Below are 20,079 nucleotides of genomic sequence, written 5' to 3' on the forward strand. Positions count from 1 at the left end.
TTCCTGGAAGGCCAGGAGCCTAAGCAAATTTAGCAATCTACGAATTCACCCAAATTTACACAAATTGCAGGTATGACACGATGCAGACTTTCTTGGGCTTGGTTTTCAGACTTTAGAAAAGGAAGTAATAGAGTTATTTTTTTCTTAAAACCTTTTCATTTTGATATGATTACAGACACAAAGGCAATTGCATAAATGGTACGCTGAGTCCACCGCTCTCCCCACTTCTCCACTGGTAACAACACACATTACAGCCACAGCACGATGGCAAAACCAGGAAACTAACACAAAGACATTAAGGGTAGATTACAGGCCTTCTCAGTCTGTATCCTTTTTTAATCTGCCCATGCACATGTGTGTAGTCCCATGCAATCTTATCCTGTGTGTCGATTCATAAAACCACCACCACATTCAAGACACACAACCGTTTCATCACCACAAAGAACTCCCACACGCTACCTCACTCCCCATCCTGTCCCTGACCTTGTCCTCTGGGCACCGTTCATCTGTTTTCTAACTCTGCAGTTCTGGTATTTCAAGAAGTTAGGTAAGAGGAATCATATAGTACATATGCTTTGAGATTTAATTCTTGTCACTCAGCGTAACACCCTTCAGGTCCACCCAGGTTGCTGTGTGTAATTAGTACCACTTGCCCCTCCTCCTGCCAGGAGCACTCCCCCTTGTATGCATACGGCAGATACAGCAGAGGTGTGCAACCCGCCGCCCACTCAAGGACTTGCGGGCTGCTTCTCGCAATTTGCTATTTTGCTATTACAAAGAAAGCCGCTACGAACACTCAGGTACAGGTTTTTCTGTGAATATAGGTTTTAACTTTTCTGGGATAAATATCTGCAAATGTAATCACGGAATCCTGTGGTAAGTGCATGTTATTTTTTTTTTTTTAACTTTCAAACTGTTCCTGAGTAGCCAAGACATTTTACATACCTACCAGCAATGTGTGAGAGATCTACTTTCCCAACATCCTGACTGGCACTTAGTATTATCACTATTTGTTATTTTAGCAGTGCTAACATCTTCTCATTGATATCTCACTGTAGTTTTAGTTTGCATTTTTCTAATGCCTAATGATATTGAACAGCTTTTTATGTGTTTAGTTGCTATCTGTATCTCCTCTTGGGCAAAATGTCTCTTCGTGTCTTTTGTCCATCCTATAACTGGATTAGTTGAAGTTTTTTGATCATGTCGAGAGTTCTTTATATATTCCAGATACAGGGTCTTCATCATACATATGGTTTGCAAATATTTTCTCCCATTCTGTAGCTTGCCTTTTGGCCTCCTACCTATTCCTTAAGAAGTGAACATGTTTTTCATTTTGGCAAAGTTCACTTCATTAATTTTTAATGTCCTATCTAAGAACTCCTCACTAAGGAGGAGGACTAAACCCTAAGTCCAGAAGATGCTCTCTGATGTTTTCTTCTACTTTATTCTCCTTTTTCAAAAACCATTTTAGCTACTCTAGTTTCACTGTATTTCCACATAAACTTTGGAGTGAGCTTGTTTTTATATTTAAATAAATAAATAAATAAATAAATCCTCCAAATGAAAAACCTATATGAGCTGTCAAAAACATTGAAAATAAGATGTTATTAATGTGTCTCTAAGTAGAGCTGTTTAGGGCCAACCCAGTAGCCTGAGGCCTGAATACAGCTGCACACAGAGAAGCAGGAGTTAGAGTTATTAAGGGAGGTTAGCCCAACAATAATACTTTCACCTGGATTGAAGGAAAAAACAAAACAAAACAAAGAAACCCTTGCTGGGATTTTGAAAGGGATGGCATCAAACCTGCAGATCGATTTAGGGAGAACAGACATCTTTAATCTGGAAAGGTTTCATATCCATTAGGCGCTCTACCAGCAAGTGCTCTATGGGTACCATCTTTCTTCCCTCCTCAACCCCACTGCATCCTTTCCTGGCCTCCTATGAAAGGGGAGAAGCTACAGGGGCAGCTCTCACAGTAAGAGCCCTGTAAGTACTCATCTCTACAGCACTATTCTCCCCGTCTCAGCACAATGACAAGGAGGGACACCTGGGTGGCTCAGTCAATTAAGCACCTGCCTTCAGCTCAGGTCAAGATCCCAGGACAGGTTCCTTGCTCAGCAGGAAGCCTGCCTCTCCCTCTCTGCCTGCTGCTTCCCCTGCTTGTGTGTGCTCACGTGTGTGTGCTCTCTCACAAATAAATAAAATATTTTTTTAAAAAATACAATGACACGGAAATGGTCTATGTGCTAGCAACTAGTCTTTAACACTGTAATAAGCAGCATCCTTTAATCTTTACAGGAAGACCACTGTTTTTTAGAAAAAGTTCCAAGTTGCTGTAATCTCAAGGACAGATCATTTGGCATCTAAATTGCAGAAGCTTGTGGAGGAGCAAGCACAGTAAATAAAGTCACCTGGCACCTCGTTTAATGCTTTCTTCACTACCCAGTGTTACTTGAAAACATTTTTACTTTATTTACTTTGTCAGTCTGTACATCGATTTTACAGCTAGCCAGAGTCAATCTCTCTCTTTTTTTTTAAGATTTTGTTTATTTATTTATTTGACAGACAGAGATCACAAGTAGGCAGAGAGGCAGGCAGAGAGAGAGGAGGAAGCAGGCTCCCCGCTGAGCAGAGCCTCAATCTCAGGACCCTGGGATCATAACCTGAGACAAAGGCAGAGGCTTTAACCCACTGAGCCACCCAGGTGCCCCCAGAGTCACTCTCTTTAATTCCAATTTCCATATCCCCATTCATACCTCTTTCATCTTATATTAACTAATATCTCCTTTGAAAACAGGTAAAATACTGCTTTACATTTTTTTTAAGTGTATTTCTGGAAATTTCAAAGGTAGTTGCAAATGTTCTTGAGTAAAATATGACAACGTGGTGCGCAACTGGAAGCCAAGCACGTGGGACTGACGACTCCTATCACTTGCTACTTTCCACTGCTCATTTCCCTCTCACAAAACCATGCGGAAGCAAAGACAAAATTTTCATCTGAAAATGTTTGCTCTATTAGAAGACAAATAATATATTTTGGAAGTCTGGAAATAAATTTGTTTTAAAAGAACACAAAGGGAAAACATATTTCCTTCCCTGAACACATCCGTCTCCACTATTCCCTTTTTGTATTCTCTAATTCCACATACTTGAAGTTCAAAATTATAAAACATTCTGAAATTTGGCAAACCTTGAAAACTTTGATGTGCAGTATACTGTAAAGCCAGCTAACTTAACACAATGTTTGAACAAAACACTTCATTCCTTAAGTTACCTATAGCTTGATGGCTAGCTACCAAGGTATCAAGTCTACAGCACAGTACTCAAGTGTTTCCACAAGAGGGACCAAAATTGCTCTTCCTCAACTCAGCATGAGCTCTCTTCTCCAGCTGAACCACCTACCAACCCTCCTCCAACCCACCTTCTGCATGCCTACAACCTTCTCTCCCGCCATCCCTGGTCGCTAGAATGCCTTCTGCTCTGCCTACAAAAAGCCTCCTCATCTGCAAAGTCCCACCATAAAAGCATTCTTTTATGAGCAATAAGATGTTATGTCAAGAGCATAAATTCTGGCATCAGCCTGACTCAGATTTTAACCTAGTTTATGCTAACTATGGACTCATGTCTCTGAAGCTGGGTTTCTCATTCACAGAATGGAGCCACATCCATTTTAGATGACACCCAAATCACAGCACTATCGTTAGAATAATATAGGTAAAATCTGTAACACAGTTAAAAGTTAAGTAACCACTGGAAATCACCATTAGAAAGAATTAAGCTTATTACTCGTTTCTTTGAGTTCACTGTAATTTGCTTAAATAATTCAACTGGCAGTTCACAATCCGGGCTCACTCCATCTCTTATACTTTTGCCCTAAATGATTATTTAAAGTCTACTACTTTAGTTTTTACTTATGTCTTGTGTTTTCTGTCCCCGAACAGGCTGGAAGCTTCTTACAAGTCAGGACTATATGTTATACTTACTTAAAATTTTATGTAATTTAGCACAGTGCTATTTATAAAAACAGACTCAATGAATATTTCCTCAGTAAAGCATCTGCTGAAATAGTCTTTCCAGAAAACAGGAATCACATTTTAAGAAGTGCACTGATACACCAGAGCATGTCCACTGAGAAGTAAAGGGAGAGGCAAGGAGGGAGGGAGGGGTGGCATGGAAATGGGCACAAGGTGAGGATCTATATGTGTATCTGAGATAGTGGGAAAGAGAATGTGTATGTCAATTTTGATAACAAAGAAAGTACAAATATGCTGATGTTTAACCTAGAGGAACGATGACTTCAGAAGGCATGATAGCTTTAAGACAAATTAGACTATTGGGATGCCTGGGTGGCTCAGTTGGTTAAGCAGCTGCCTTCGGCTCAGGTCATGATCCCAGCGTCCTGGGATCGAGTCCCACATCGGGCTCCTTGCTCTGCAGGGAGCCTGCTTCTCCCTCTGCCTCTGCCAGCCATTCTGTCTGCCTGTGCTCGCTCTCTCTCTCTCTCTCATAAATAAATAAAAAAAAATTAAAAAAAAGACAAATTAGACTATTATATGTGGTTCTGAAGGCAAAACTAGGAACAATGTAAGGTAAAAAAGAAATTCAGCTTAACATAAAGTAAAATCCTATGACATGAGAGCTATCCAACAATGGAATAAACAGGACTCATTTAACATGAGGTATCCGGTAAAATTATAGATATTCAACCTATAGAGCCCTAATAAGGCTCAGGGTTAAAATGGATTTCCAATGTCAACATCAGAAAGATAGTTGTCATCTAAAATGTAGTGTTGAGAAGAATTGTAAGGCTGTATATACAGTTGGCATGAAAGGGTCCTGTGATCAGTTAAGAATATTTGCTATAGCTGAGTGGGAACGAGCAGATGGGTATCAGAGGATAAGCAGAGGGGGAGAGAGCCACCAGAAGTGACCATTGGAGAGTAATACCCCAATATTAAAGTGCCCTGTGCTTGGGGACAAGCATTAGCTTGGAGTCTGGTTGAAGGCACTCAACAAGAGCAAAAGATCTTAAGGGGTAACTGATGGAATCTGGCAGTCACGGGCACGGGCCTAAGCCTACAGACCCAGGACAGCCGCAGCCAGCAACCACCCCAGCCAAAGAGAATGTGGTGGGGCCTCCAGTCCGTGGTCCCTGAGCCCCCAGCCACTGCTTGCACCACCACTCAGCTAGGCACACTCCCGCCCACGCATGAGAGAGTCTAGTGTGGGTGTCAGCCAGCACTCTTTAGGATCCCAGCCTGCTGCCACCAGCAGAGTGTCTAGACACTCCCAGCCTGAGCCTGGGAGAACCCGGCGCGACCTCTGGTCCGGCTCCCTCAGCGGCAGCCGTCTCCGACCTGCACAACCGTGGGGACTGAGCACATCATGCATGGACCTGGACCCCAGACAAGCAGTCCCGGCAAAGGCAACCACCAGGATTGGGCTCCCTGGACCAGTATCACTTGTGGTTTTAGTGACACGGGGGGTACAGAGAAAAGTGGGCGCCTCGGGCGAACCCTGACACAGTGGCTGGGGGTGCACAGCGCTTGCAGGAGGTTGCACGGCTCAGTGGAGTTTGCAGAGGGGGAATCTGTGTGTTCTGGGCCATCCAGAGGGGAGCAGACTGAGGCTTCTCTCTCAGGTGGAGGAATGGGTGCAGTTTGCTTTCCACTAAACCTCTCAATAGCTGCAAAAAGTCACCAAAGAACAAAAACCTCCAGAGAACAAAAGTCTTAAAACCCAGTTTCCACAGAACCCAACCCCTTGACAGGGGAAGGACAACTCAACCCAAGCAAGACTGACTGAAAAACAACACGGCGGGCGCTTCCCCAAGAAAGCAAGCCAAAAGAATGAGAGGATAACCACCACAGGGTCACCATAAAACTGTAAAACCCCAATATCAAGGGAAAACAATATCTTAAGCTCCTGGTATTCTAACACCTGTATATTTCATAGATACAAGTTTCTTTTTAATTTGTTCTCACAATTCTTGTTCTTTTTAATTTTTTTAACCTACTTACCATTACAACTAGAGGTTTAATACAACATACTCAATAATAACCTTTTAACTTGAACTTTTTTCCTACATATACCTGTGTTTTAATTTTTCTTTTCTATTTTTTTTAATATACATATAGATATAACCTTCAAGGTAATCTTCTTTCCCTAATCAATACTACCCCTATATATAAACCAGTTTTAATCTCCCTTTATCCCTGGAAAGTTGAGTCCTTTAACAAAGATATCAAGATACACCCAGGAAGAACCAAAATAACCTTCCTCACCCACATCGAGGATTTATAACCACCCTCCCATCTTCTTCTTCTGTCAGTGTGTCAGTGTACTTGTTTTTGTTCTGATATTATAAATCTTATCCTTGGGGTTCATTTTGGCTGTTGTTTTTTTTTTCTTATCATTTACTTCTGTCAGTCTTTGTTTTTGTTTATATACCTTATAAATCTTACTTTTGGGTCTATTCTGGCTGGGTTTTCTCTTTTCTCTCGCGCGCGCGCTCTTTTTTCTTTCTTTTTGGTGGTGATTTCCAATTGCTCCAAAAAATTTCAGGCCGCACCTTGCCTGGATCATGGTTGATATGTTCAACTACACATCCCCTCCACCACCTCTCACCAAAATGACTAGGAGGAGGAACACCCAGCAGAGGAAAAGTTCAGAGACTGTGCCCTCTCCATCAGAACTATTGGATACGGACATAAACAGTATGTCGGAAAGGGAATTCAGGGTAACAATTATCCAGACAATAGCTAGGTTGGAGAAAACCATTAATGACAACATAGAATCTTTACGGACAAAAGTGACAGCTAAGCTGGCAGAAGTTAAAAATGCTATCAATGAGATCCGTTCTAATCTAAATACTCTAACAGCTAGGGTAACCGAGGCAGAAGATAGAATTAGTGATCTAGAGGACAAAAATGATAGAGGAAAAGGGATCAGGAGGAGGCATGGAACAAACAGCTTAGAAGCCATGAAAACAGAATTAGGGAAATAAACAACACCATGATATGTTCCAGCGTCAGAATTACTGGGATCCCTGAGGGGATGGAAAAAGAGAGAAGATTAGAAAATATAGTTGAACAAATTCTGGATAAAAATTTTCCCCGTCTGGGAAATGGAACAAGCATTCGGGTCCTAGGGGCAGAAAGAACACCAACCAAGATCAACAAATCTAGAAAGACCTCAAGACACTTAATTGTGAGATTCATGAACCATAATTTTAGACAAGAGCTTCTGAGGGTATCTAGAGGGAAGAGATTCCTTACATACAGAGGAAGGTCCATCAGAATAATGTCAGACTTGTCCAGAGAAACCTGGCAAACCAGGAAGGGCTGGCAAGACATATTCAGGGAACTAAATGAAAAGAACATGCAGCCAAGAATACTTTAACCAGCAAGGCTGACATTCAAAATAGATGGAGAGATAAAGAGCTTCCATGACAGGCAAGGTTTAAAAGAGTATTTGACCATCAAGCCAGCACTACAAGAAATATTAAGGCAGGTTCTATAAAAGAAGAAAGAACCCAAGAGTGACATAGAACAGAAATTTACAGAGACAATCTATAGCAACAAGGACTTCACGTGCAAATAAAAACGTATCTTTCAATAATCACTCTCAACATGAACGGCCTAAATGCTCCCATAAAACGGCACAGGGTTGCAGACTGGATAAAACGACAGGACCCATCCATATGCTGTCTACAAGAGACACATTTGAAACCTAAGGATACATCCAGACTGAAAGTAAAGGGATGGAGAAGCATCTTTCATGCCAATGGGTCTCAAAAGAAAGCTGGGGTAGTGATTATCATATCAGATAAATTAGATTTTAAACTAAAGACTATAGTCAGAGATACAGAAGGACACTACTTTGTGAAAGGGTCTATCCACCAAGAAGATCTAATAATTGTAAATATTTAAGCCCCCAATATGGAAGCAGCCAACTACATAAGTCAATGGTTAATCAAAAAATAAAGAGTCATATCAATATGAATACATTAATAATAGGGAATCTTAACATGCCACTCTCAGTAACAGACACATCATCCAAGCAGAAATTGGACCAGATGGACCTCATGGATATATACAGAACATTCCACTTTAAAACAACAGAATACTCATTCTTCTCGAGCACACGTCACCTTTTCCAGAATAGACCACATGTTGGGTTACAAATCAGGGCTCAACCGATACCAAAAGATTGGGATTATTACCTGCATTTTCTCAGACCACAATGCTTTGAAACTGGAACTCAACCACAAGAAAAAGTTTGGAAGGAATTCAAACACTTGGAAGCTAAAGACCAACTTGCCCAAGAATGTTTGGATCCTGGAAATCAAAGAAGAACTTAAACAATTCATGGAAACCAATGAGAATGAAGACACAGCAGTCCAAAACCTATGGGATACGGCAAAGGCGGTCCTAGGAGAAAACAGACAGCCATCCAAGCCTCACTCAAAAAAACTGAAAAATCCAAAATACACCAGCTCTCTTTACACCTTAAAGACTTGGAAAACCAACAACAAATTAAGCCAACCCACTCCACAAGAAGGGAAATGATAATCAAGATTAGAGCAGAGATCAATGAAATAGAAACTAGAGATTGAGTAGAACACATTAATGAAACTAGAAGCTGGTTCTTTGAAAGAATCGATAAGACCAATAAACAACTGGCCAATCTAATCCAAAAGAAAAAAACAGAAGACCCAAATTAATAAAATTATGAATGAAAGGGGAAAGATCATGATTAACACCAAGGAAATAAATACAATTATCAGAAATTATTATCAATAGTTATATGCCAATAAGTTAAGCAACTCAGAGGAAATGGATGCATTCCTGAAAAAGTATAAACTTCTAAGAATGCATCAGGAAGAAAATGACAACCTGAAAAGGCCAATATCTAGTAATGAGATTGAAGTAGTGATCAAAAACCTCCCAAAAAACAAGAGTCCAGGGCCTGATGGATTCCCTGGAGAATTATACAAAACATTCAAAGAAGAAATGATACCTATTCTCCTGAAGCTGTTTCCTTAAAATAGAAACAGAGGGAAAAATTCCAGACTCTTTCTATGAAGCCAGCATTACCCTGATCCCCAAACCAGGCAAAGACCCCATTAAAAAAGAGAATTTCAGACAAATATTCCTGATGAATATGGATACCAAAATTCTCAACAAGATCTTAGCTAATAAGATCCAACAGTACATAAAAAAGATTATCCATCATGATCAGGTGGGACTTATCCCTGGGATGCAAGTGTGGTTCAACATTCACAAATCAATCAATGTGATTGAACAAATCAACAAGAGAAGAGAGAAGAACCACATGGTCCTCTCAATTGATGCAGAAAAAGCATTTGACAAGATACAGCATCCGTTCCTGATTAAAAGGCTTCAAGTACAGGGAGAGAGGGAACATTCCTCAACTTCATAAAATCTATCCATGAAAAACCCACAGCAAATATCATTCTAAATCGGGAAAAGCTGACAGCTTTCCCACTGACATCAGGAACACGACAAGGATGGCCACTCCCGCCACTTTTGTTCAACAAAGTACTAGAAGTCCTAGCAATAGCAATCAGACAACAAAAAGAAAAAGGTATTCAAAATGACAAAGAAGAAGTCAAACTCTATCTCTTGGCAGATGACACAATACTTTATATGGAAAACCCAAAAGACTCCACCCTCAAAGTACTAGAATTCATACAGCAATTCAGTAATGTGGCAGGATGCAAAATTAATGCACAGAAATCAGTTGCTTTCTTATACACTAACAATGAAAATAAAGAAAGGGAAATTAGATAATTAATTTCATTTACTATAGCACCAAGAACCATAAGATACCTGGGAATAAACCTAACCAAAGAGGTAAAGGATCTGTACTCGAGGAACTACAGAACACTCATGAAAGAAACTGAAGAAGACACAAAAAGATGGAAAAGCATTCCATGCTCATGGATCAGAATAAACATTGTTAAAATGTCTGCACTGCCCTGAGCAATCTATACTTTCAATGCCAACCCAATCAAAATTCCACTGGCATTTTTCAAAATGCTGGAACAAACACAATCCTAACATATGTATGGAACCAGAAGAGACCCCGAATTGCTAAGGAAATGTTGAGAAAAACAAAACAAAACAAAACAAAAACAAAAAACTAGGGGCATCACGTTGCCTGATTTCAAGCTTTACTACAAAGCTGTGATCACCAAGACAGCATGGTACTGGCACAAAAACAGACACATAGACCAGTGGAAAAGAGTAGAGAGCCCAGATATGGACCCTCAACTCTATGGTCAAATAATCTTCGACAAAGCAGGGAAAAATATTTCGTGGAAAAAATACAGTCTCTTCAATAAATGGTGCTAGGAAAACTGGACAGCTATGTATAGAAGAATAAAACTTGACCATTCTCTTACACAACACACAAAGATAAACTCAAAATGGATAAAAGACCTCAATGTGAGTCAGGAATCTTGTCAAAATCCCAGAGAAGAACATAGGCAGTAACCTCTTCAACATCAGCCACAGCAACTTCTTTCAAGACATGTCTCCAAAGGCAAAAGAAACCAAAGTGAAAATGAACTTTTGGGACTTCATCAAGATCAAAACCTTCTGCACAGCAAAGGAAACAATTAACAAAACGAAGAGGTAAACCCCAGAATGGGAGAAGATATTCACAAATGACACTACAGACAAAGGGCTGATATCCAAGATCTATAAAGGACTCCTCAAACTCAACACTCAAAAAACAGATAATCACGTCAAAAAATGGGCAAAAGAGATGAAAAGACATTTCTCCATAGAAGACATACAAATGACTAACAGACACATGAAAAAATGTTCATCATCATTAGCCATCAGGGAGATTAAAATCAAAATCACATTGAGAAACCACCTTACACCAGTTAGAATGGCCAAAATTAACAAAACAGTAAACAAGTGTTGGAGAGGATGTGGAGAAAGGGGAAACCTCTCACACTGTTGGTGGGAATGAAGGTTGGTGTAGCCACTTTGGAAAACAGTGTGGAGATTCCTCAAAAAATTAAAAATAGAGCTACTCTATGACCCTGCAATTGTACGACGGTATTTACCCCAAAGATACAGCTGTAGTGAAAAGAAGGGTCATCTGTACCCCAATGTTCATAACAGCAATGGCCACAGTCACCAAACCGTGAAAAGAGCCAAGATTCCCTTCAACAGACGAATGGGTAAAGAAGATATAGTCCATATATACAATGATGCCTCCATCAGAAAGGATGAATGTCCAACTTTTGTATCAACATGGACAGGACTGGAAGAGATTATGCCGAGTGAAATAAGCCAAGCAGAGAGAGTCAATTATCATATGGTTTCACTTACTTGTGGAGCATAAGGAGTAACACAGAAGATATCGGGTGAAGAAGAGCAGAAGTGAGTTGGGGGAAATTGGAGGGGGAGATGAACCATGAGGGACTATGGACTCTGAGAAATAAACTGAGAGTTCTGGAGGGGAGGGAGTGGGGGACTGGGCGACCCTGGTGGTAGGTATTAAGGAGGGCACGTATTGCATGGAGCACTAGGTGTGGTGCATAAACAATGAGTCTTGGAACACTGAAAAAATAAAATTAAATTTAGAAAAAATTAGAAAAAAAAATTTTTAAATGACAGTTCTCAGCTGGGATCTTGAGTTCCCATAACAAAAGCACTTTAGTTTCTCATTCCATAATTCGCTCTTAAGACCATAATACCATCTTAAAGACTGCACTGTGTTTTATAATTTTCATAGTATATTCATGGTTTTATTTTTAAAAAAACCTTGTGACTATTAGGTATCAACAGGGGAAAGCATATGAATAGGCAGTAGCCAAACTGAGATCTCCTAAATATAAAATTTTTAATCAAAATATTCTTCCTTTTCTAATGTCCTAGAAGTTCAGTACTAAGTAAATCAATCAGCTGAAAATACCCACATCTTTAAAAAAAAAAAAAAAAGCAACACTAAAACAGAAACTTTCTCTTCTACCTGGGCTCCTGTCCTTCACAGAGATCACGTGCATCAGCCACCACTTAAAAGGAACAGGCATTGCTTTGTTACTGAACAGAAGGGCTCAGAGTCTGGTCGCTGGACCAGCAGCAGCACCTGGGAACCTGTCAGAAATGCCAATTCCCAGCCCCACCCACCCTATGGATTCAGAAGCTCTGGTGTAGACCCAACGAAGAGGGTCACAACAAACCTCTGCCTCATTCTGACTTATGCTGATGTCTCAGAGGATGGTTCCTGCCCTCTCCAAAGCGGTGGGTCCTCCATTTGCTTCTTCCTAGCGCCTAGTCTCTCTCACGGTTCTCACAACCCAAAGCTTTCCTCATTTGCCAGTAACTCTGTGATCGTTTCCTACGCTCTCTCCTTTTAAAATGTGAGACTGCCTTTTAAAGTACACAATACATTTAAAATTTTTTTATTACACATAAATTATTATGAGCTGTTTACATTAGAAGGAGATTTTTAGCTTGTGTCAACAGGTGTAAGAATAATCTGGTACATGGAGAAAGAAGAACCCTCGTGCACTGTTGGTGGGAATGCAAACTGGTGCAACCACTCTGGAAAACAGTATGGAAGGTTCTCAAAACGTTAATGTAAGTATCTTATGATCCAGCAATCGCACAACTAGGTATTTACACAAAGAGTACAAAAATACTAATTCAAAGGGATACATGCACCCTGATGTTTATAGCAGCATTATCTACAATAGCCAAACTATGGAAATAGCCCCAGTGTCCGTCAATAGATGAACGGATAAAGAAGATGTGGTGTACATATACAATGGCATATTACTCAGCCATAAAAGAGAATGAAATCTTACCATTTTTAGTGATAAGAAGCGAGCTAAAGTATTATGATTAGCAAAATAAGTCAGTCAGAGAAGGACAGATACCATGATTTCACTCACATGTGGAATTTAAGAAACAAAACAAATGAGCAAAGGGAAAAAAGAGAGAGAGAGACATAAATCAAGAAACAGACTCAACTCCAGAGCATACACTGCTGGTTACCTGAGGGGAAGTGTGTGGGAAACGGGGGAAACAGGTAATGGGGATTAAGGAGTGCACCTGTCGTGATGAGAATAGGGTGATGTATGAAAGTGCTGAATCACTATATTGTACATCTGAAACCAGTATTACACTGTATGTTAATTGGAGTTTAAATAAAAACTTAAAAAAAAAAAAAGAATAATCCTGTATAAAAAACTATTTTGTAAAGAGGCTCACTTTTTTCTTTTCATTTCATCTTAAACTGTATACAATCAAACACACATTTGTGAGGAAGACTTTAAATAAATCACTGTCCCTGTCAAATAGTTTACAGAGAAAAAAATTACCCCATGGCCATCAAAAGTATCATTTTCCTACAAAGACATCTCTGCTGGCACTCACAGAACCCATTCTTGTGTGGCCTCTTACTCACCTGTGCACATAGTGCAGCTGATGAACGGAATCGATTGCTATCACCATCTCAGCCAAGTAAAATCGAGCCATATCTTCAGGCAATCTGTCTTCAAATTTGCTCAGCAGAGTAAGCAAATCCCCACCAACATAATAATCCATGACCAGGTACTGGAAATGGAAAAGAAAAAAGGACTCAATAAAAAGTAAGGGTGAAAAATTAATAAATGTAATGTAACCCGAGGTCAAATAGCACTGGGTCAAATACTTCTGTTGTTAATTACAAGAAGTTGCATAGATGATCGTGACAAGGCTTGTAAATGTCAGGAAGCAGTAAAATAAAATTTTAAAAACCTGAAGCAGGGAACAAGATAGGATTACTCTTGTTTTGTTGTTGTGTTTTGCGAAGTAACAACATCACTATCATCACCAATAATAATACACCGCAGTTTTACCAACATTTCATTGAGGAAACAATGTATTAATTCTCCAAAAGTGATTAAAGTAACTCAGAATATAAGATATTCTTTTATTATGTTAAGTTCATTTTCATCATCATTAACATTTTCCTTATTTCCAGTTAGACTAGTAACAATTTATCAAATCAGCACTTGGATTAACACTAATATAGAGAATATAATAATTTCCATCATATATATATTTCTCTTTCCACTCCTGATAGTGCAGAAATAGCAGAATGGACTTTTCTTAGGTAAGTATAAATAGAAGTCAACTAATTTTAGATATGGATTGTCATGGGTATACATGTAGGATATTATGATTTATAAGAAATATGTGTATATATATATATTTATATTTATGAAATATATATATATTTGGCAGAGCTCCTAAAAAACCCTTAGAATCTCCTAAGTGGGGGCACCTGGGTGGTTCAGTCATTCGGGCTCAGGTCATTATCCCAGGGTCCTGGTGAGTAAGGAAAGGACTCAGATGTAGGCAGGAAGAGACAGGGGTCCCTTAGCTAGGTTCTGAAAGAGTGAACAAGAGATCAGGGAATAGACCAGACCACCTGGCCCCAGATGTTAGGGAGTATTTTTCTATGCCAGCTACAGGGAATCACAGAAAATGACCAAACCGGGGCGCCTGGGTGGCTCAGGGTTAAGCCTCTGCCTTCAGCTCGGGTCATGATCTCAGGGTCCTGGGATCGAGCCCCGCATCAGGCTCTCTGCTCAGCAGGGAGCCTGCTTCCTCCTCTCTCTCTGCCTACCTCTCTGCCTACTTGTGATCTCTCTGTCAAATAAATAAATAAAATCTTAAAAAGAAAAGAAAAGAAAGAAAGAAAATGACCAAACCTCAAAATCAGTCAGTCAGTAAGGGTGTTATCGATTGTCCTTGTTCAGACCAAGATGGCACAAGAATCTCAAGGCCCCAAGCTCCCTGGTCGAGTTCTCGATAAAAGACTGGCCTAAAAGCCCTCAGTGGCAGCCCATTTGGGGACCCCTCTCACTCTAGAGAGCTTTTTCTTTCCCTTCTGTTCTCACCTTCACTTAATGAACTTTCACATCACTTCACCCTCTTGTGTCTGGGACATTCATTCTTCAGCTCCATGAGACAAGATCCCTGCGACCCTGTAACACCGGGATGGAGCAGGGTCAGACTCCCTGCTCAGCATAGAGTCGTCTGCTTCTCCCTCCAACCTCTGTCCCTCTCCCTGCTCAAGCAAGCTCTCTCCCTCTCTCAAATAAATAAAAAAATACTTAAAAAAAAAAAAAAATCTCCTAAGGGAGAAGACAAAGGTGGCTTTTGTTATTTATAACAAACCTCTTTCAACTACATTTGTGTTTATGTTAATGAGGTGGCTTTTGGAAAGCCCTTAGCTGCTAAAGGAACCAAAATTAGAAGGTTGGAAATTTAGGGAAGGGCTAGAAACTGAATCCATCATCAATGGCCAATGACTGGATCAATCATGCCTATCTAATGAAGCATTCATAAAAACCCAGAAGATGGGGCTTGGCAAGGTTCCGGCTGGGCAACCATGGCGAGTGGTGCTGGAAGACTGGCACACTTTTGCAGAGGGCGTATGAGCTCTGTGCCTCTCCATCACAGGGTGCCTGTGCACCTCATTCCTACAGCCGATGCTCAGTCAGGGGAGCAGCTCTGGCATATTAACCGTTTCTGAGGAGTGGATCATGGAAATCTCTGATCTGTGACTCAGAAGCACAAGTAACTGGGGGGTGAGGAGGGAGTCTCGTAGGACTTGAATGCTTAGCCTCTGGGATCTGGTGTTGTCTCCAGGTAGAAAGAGCATCGGAACTGAGTTAAATTGCAGGGGGCTCTGCTGGTGTCACAGGACCCTCTGATGAGTGGAAAACCCACACAGCTAATGTCAGCACTGAAGCAGTACTGAGAGAGTACAGCGTGTAACATAAATGAAAACATGGAGACTTCCTTTACCATGTGTGTTTGCCAAAAGAGAAAGACAAGGAGTACATGCTAAAATGTTCACAGGGATTAGCCCTGCATTGTTAGATTACCCTTGATCTCATAGCTTTTCCGTATTTTCTAGATGGCTTTCTAAACATGCATCACATATGTATGTGCGTGTTTTACCACATTATACATATTCTTTTAAGGTGAGTGAAAAAGAGACACAGTGGAAAGATGGCCTGTCTAGTCAGGGGTACCTGTATTCAAATTCTGACTCTGGGTTTTAAGCGGCTTTTGAAAAATTAGTCTCTTAGAGCTTTCTCATCTATAGACCTACAATAATGATACCTTCTTCAGAGTACAGCACTCAGCATGAAGGACAGTAAACAGAAGATATTTTAATGTCACTTATAACACCTTGAAGTTAAAATGATTTTATTACCAAATAAAGATATTACTTCAGTGATCACCAACTTGACATTTAAGATTTAAAGAGTCTTGAGAAAATCCATAGTCTTATTACTATACATTAAAATTATAAGCATGTATAATTTCTGTTAAATAAAAGAAACTAATTTTACTGTTAAATCCTTGAAAATGAGAGGAACAATCTACTTCAAATCCTGGTCTATGGTTTCCTTGCTCTATTTACTAGGCCTAATGTTTAACAGACTCCATCATGAAGATTAGAGCAAACTAATTTAATGTAACAGAACAATGTTAGCATAAACATGTCACTAGAAGTGGCAATGGTTGCGGGGAAGAAATCCACAGCTACCATCTTAAAGAAGTACTCTGAGCAGAACAGCAAATGCAAAAACTTTTCAAATAAAAAAGTTTCCTACTGAAACTGAAATCGAACATTTACACATAGAAAATCATAAAACGTAACTTACCCCTTCAACCAACAGTCCCTAGGTGCCAATCAGGACTCTTTGGTACCAAACACAGGAAAAAAAAAATACTCAGAGGACAAAAAGATGAAAGGCTCCTCCATCAAAAGCTTCCTGTCTTGACATGTGCAACAGCTGTGCATGCCACACCAGGTTCCTACAGTCTGAGTATAACCATCTACCAGGCAACTGCTAAAAAACTGTCATCTCAACATTTTTGCCACATTCAAAAGTGAGGCTCCTTGTGTCATTGTCTCTCCCCTACTTTCATCCATATTCTATGACGTGCTTCCCCTTAACATACCCCGAGCCCCTGGATCCAGTCCTTTTCAGTTTCTCCACATGCCTTACTGAAACTCTTCTCAGGTAAACAAAACCTCCTTGAGATAGCATAAAAAAATTATAAATACATCATTATTCTGTTTTCCTTTTCGGGCTGCCTGCTGAACAGAGTTCTGGCTTTGCCTGCTCATGTTATTTCCCTACCTTGTTCTCAGAGGAAATTAGCTGTTACTAGGACAGAATTCAGCAGCAATGAGGGAGGGAGCAGGAGGGAGCAATGAGCAAGAAACACAAAAGAAAATTCTCAAAAGAAAAGCAAGGAGTTGAAAGTGAACTACACTTGCAATCTGGTTTTTGTATTAGGGAGACAAAATGGATCAGAAACAGCAGACAAATAAAAACTCCGCAAGGGAGAAGAGCTCCTTTTCTCTGTACACATCCCAGCGAGTATCTCTAAGGGCTGCAAGTCCGCCTTCTATTTTCTCCTTTGTTCAGAACAACATTCAACTAAATCACCAAGGTCTTGTTGGGTCTACTTCCTACTAAATGTCTGTGGAGCCCATCCATTTCTACACTACCCACTATCCCTACCCTAATCCAGGTGCCGGGCCTGTCTTGACTATATTACTGTTACAGTTTTAAGGGTCAAGAGCTTGCCATATTATATTTTATTCTGTACAAAACTTCCTTGGGAATGGCAGATAGAACACAGAACAAGTGAGGGACAAAGAAGCTCATTCACAATTCCACAGATACGGAGTACCCAATATGCACTACCATCACACTAGACAACAAGGTGCTACATGAGTAAGACGTGGCTCCCGTCTTGATGGAATTTATAACCTCATGGAGAAGAAAACACAAATCAGTGGTCAAGTTCAGTGTAACATAAATACTGTGACAGAAATAAGCAGAAGGTGCTGCTGCAAGCTCTAAATGGAAAAGATCCTAATCCCTGAATCAGGTTCTTTCATTCATTCATTCAATCATTCATCTAAAATTTCTTTTTGTATAAGGTGTGAAAACTATTCTCTTATTTATGGAGAGTCGAATATCTAAAACAAGTTGTAAAATATCCATTCTTTCCCCTAATGCTCCCTTATCATAATTTAAGACGTGGAACACCTTGGATCTGCTCTTGGGCCACGGTTGCTCTCTGTGATTCCTCAGTAACACATCATACCTGGTACAACAACCTCCTACTCATAAACTATCTTTAAAATAGTACCCAATAGAAGATACCTTTAAATGAGTTTAAGAAAAATATAGACTGAGAGGTAAGGTCCATAGATATGCCAAGGAGATAACAATCCTAACAGAAAGAGCTCCCACCAACTCTAAGAAGAGGGCAGAGGGCAAGCAATCCAACAAAAGTAGGCTGAAGCTATTAACAGTTAATTCATCTAAGAGAAAGTACAACTAGCAAATTAACACATGGCCAAAAACAAAGCAACGAGATACCATTCTATACCCATCAGATTAGCAAAGAGACCATTCCTATTTTGGGAATAGTGAGTTGAAACAACACCGAGTTCTTGGGCGTGATGACTTACTACAACTGCTCAGCAAAGTAATTTCACAGTATCTACTGAAATTTAAAAGGTGCATACCCCTGCATCTAGCATTTCCACTTTTAGGAATACAGTGTAGGGCATGTGGGCAAGTATATTTACTGCACAGCACTTTGATAACTGCAACAGATCAGAAACAGTATGAATAGAGCCCACCAAGAAAACCATTAAATGCATCCATCCAACATGTCCATTCTGTGGAATCCTGCACAGTCACCAAACGGGGTAATTAAATAAATATGCCCATGAGATCTCTGAAGGACAACAGCAAGCTGCGGAGTAACATATACCTTATTTTTACATATCTAGACCTCTGCATTGTAGAGGGGGAAGGAGCTAGTCACAATGAAGTTGACCAGTGGAGTAAAATTCTGCAAAGGCCAAGGCGATGGAACAAAATGTCACAGGCAAATACCTCACCCACACCAAGACAAGAAATGAGAACAGGTGCAAATATGAATAAATTTGTACACATATAGGGGAGGAATGAAAAGAAGAGCTGAGACGAGACCATGGAAAGTGCAGGAGTCACAGAATGAGGGTACAGGGATATTAACACAAGGGCCCTATGCTGCAGGCAGGGATTACAGCTGCTATGCCCACTTCATGGCTGTGGAATCAAAGGCATAAGAAGTCAAAGGATCTGACCAAACATACCCTAAAATAGTGGGAAAGCCAGAACTCAGGATCTTGATCCTTACATGGGTTCCTTTTTACTCAAAGAGTCAGTGATCAGTTAAAAAAGCTGACTACATCCATGACATAACAAGTATGTACAGAACCCCCAGAAAAATAAAAAAAGAAAATAAGGATACAGACTGAGTCTTTACCCATCTTTTACCCCTCCAAAATAAACAGACCCCTAGGTATGGATAGAACATACCTTAAGACTTCCAACTCTGAATTTGTAATTTAAAAAAAATATATATTTATTTCAAAGTTTGTGCTTTGTAAGAAACTACATTCCAAAAAAACAATGTGACAACATCTGAAAGCATACAATACATGAACTGTGTTGCAGAGAAAGAACATCTCCTAGAACAGATATGCTTTTAGAAGTCTTCTTAGGGAGAACAGGAAGCTCTTTTAGTCATCCTGCTGTCAAAGACATTAACAGTTAATCTGTAGAGCCCACTCTGTATTCATCCCTCCTTACTTTCTCCTAACAATTTCTGTCTTGAGCACAAACTGGATTCCAGTAGAGTCTGGAGTTCATATGACCAACTACAAACTAACATTTTAATGTCTTTCAAAAAATAAATAAATAAAAAATAAATAAACAAATGTCTTTCATCCTCTAAACAGTTTACAAATGCTAATTCAAGAAATAAAATTTTTGTTTTAAATATTTCCCTGGCTTCCCCCCCCCCCGGCATAAAATATCTAAACAGGAAACAGAGGACAAGTAAATATGGAGAAGAGACAAATGTCACTGATTCATAATATTCTAAATGATATCGAAGTGATAAGAATTTTATGTGACAGTGTCGATGCAACTAAGCAGGTTTGTAT

The 20,079-nt window shown here is 39.9% G+C and overlaps 1 protein-coding gene across 21 annotated transcripts in view; it reads right to left on the reverse strand.

Annotated features, from left to right (window-relative positions):
• CDC42BPA (CDC42 binding protein kinase alpha) overlaps positions 1-20,079 on the reverse strand; it is a 324,447-nt gene that overhangs the window by 188,023 nt on the left and 116,345 nt on the right. For all 21 annotated transcript variants that reach the window (XM_032862852.1, XM_032862845.1, XM_032862842.1 and 18 more), the window contains exon 5: positions 13,456-13,604. In XM_032862852.1, coding sequence (XP_032718743.1) covers positions 13,456-13,604 — 149 coding nt within the window. The remainder of the gene's footprint in view (positions 1-13,455; positions 13,605-20,079) is intronic.

This window comes from Lontra canadensis, unplaced genomic scaffold (genome assembly GCF_010015895.1).
Source record: "Lontra canadensis isolate GAN:19392208 unplaced genomic scaffold, GSC_riverotter_1.0 scaffold24, whole genome shotgun sequence".
Classification (NCBI taxonomy): Eukaryota; Metazoa; Chordata; class Mammalia; order Carnivora; family Mustelidae; genus Lontra; species Lontra canadensis.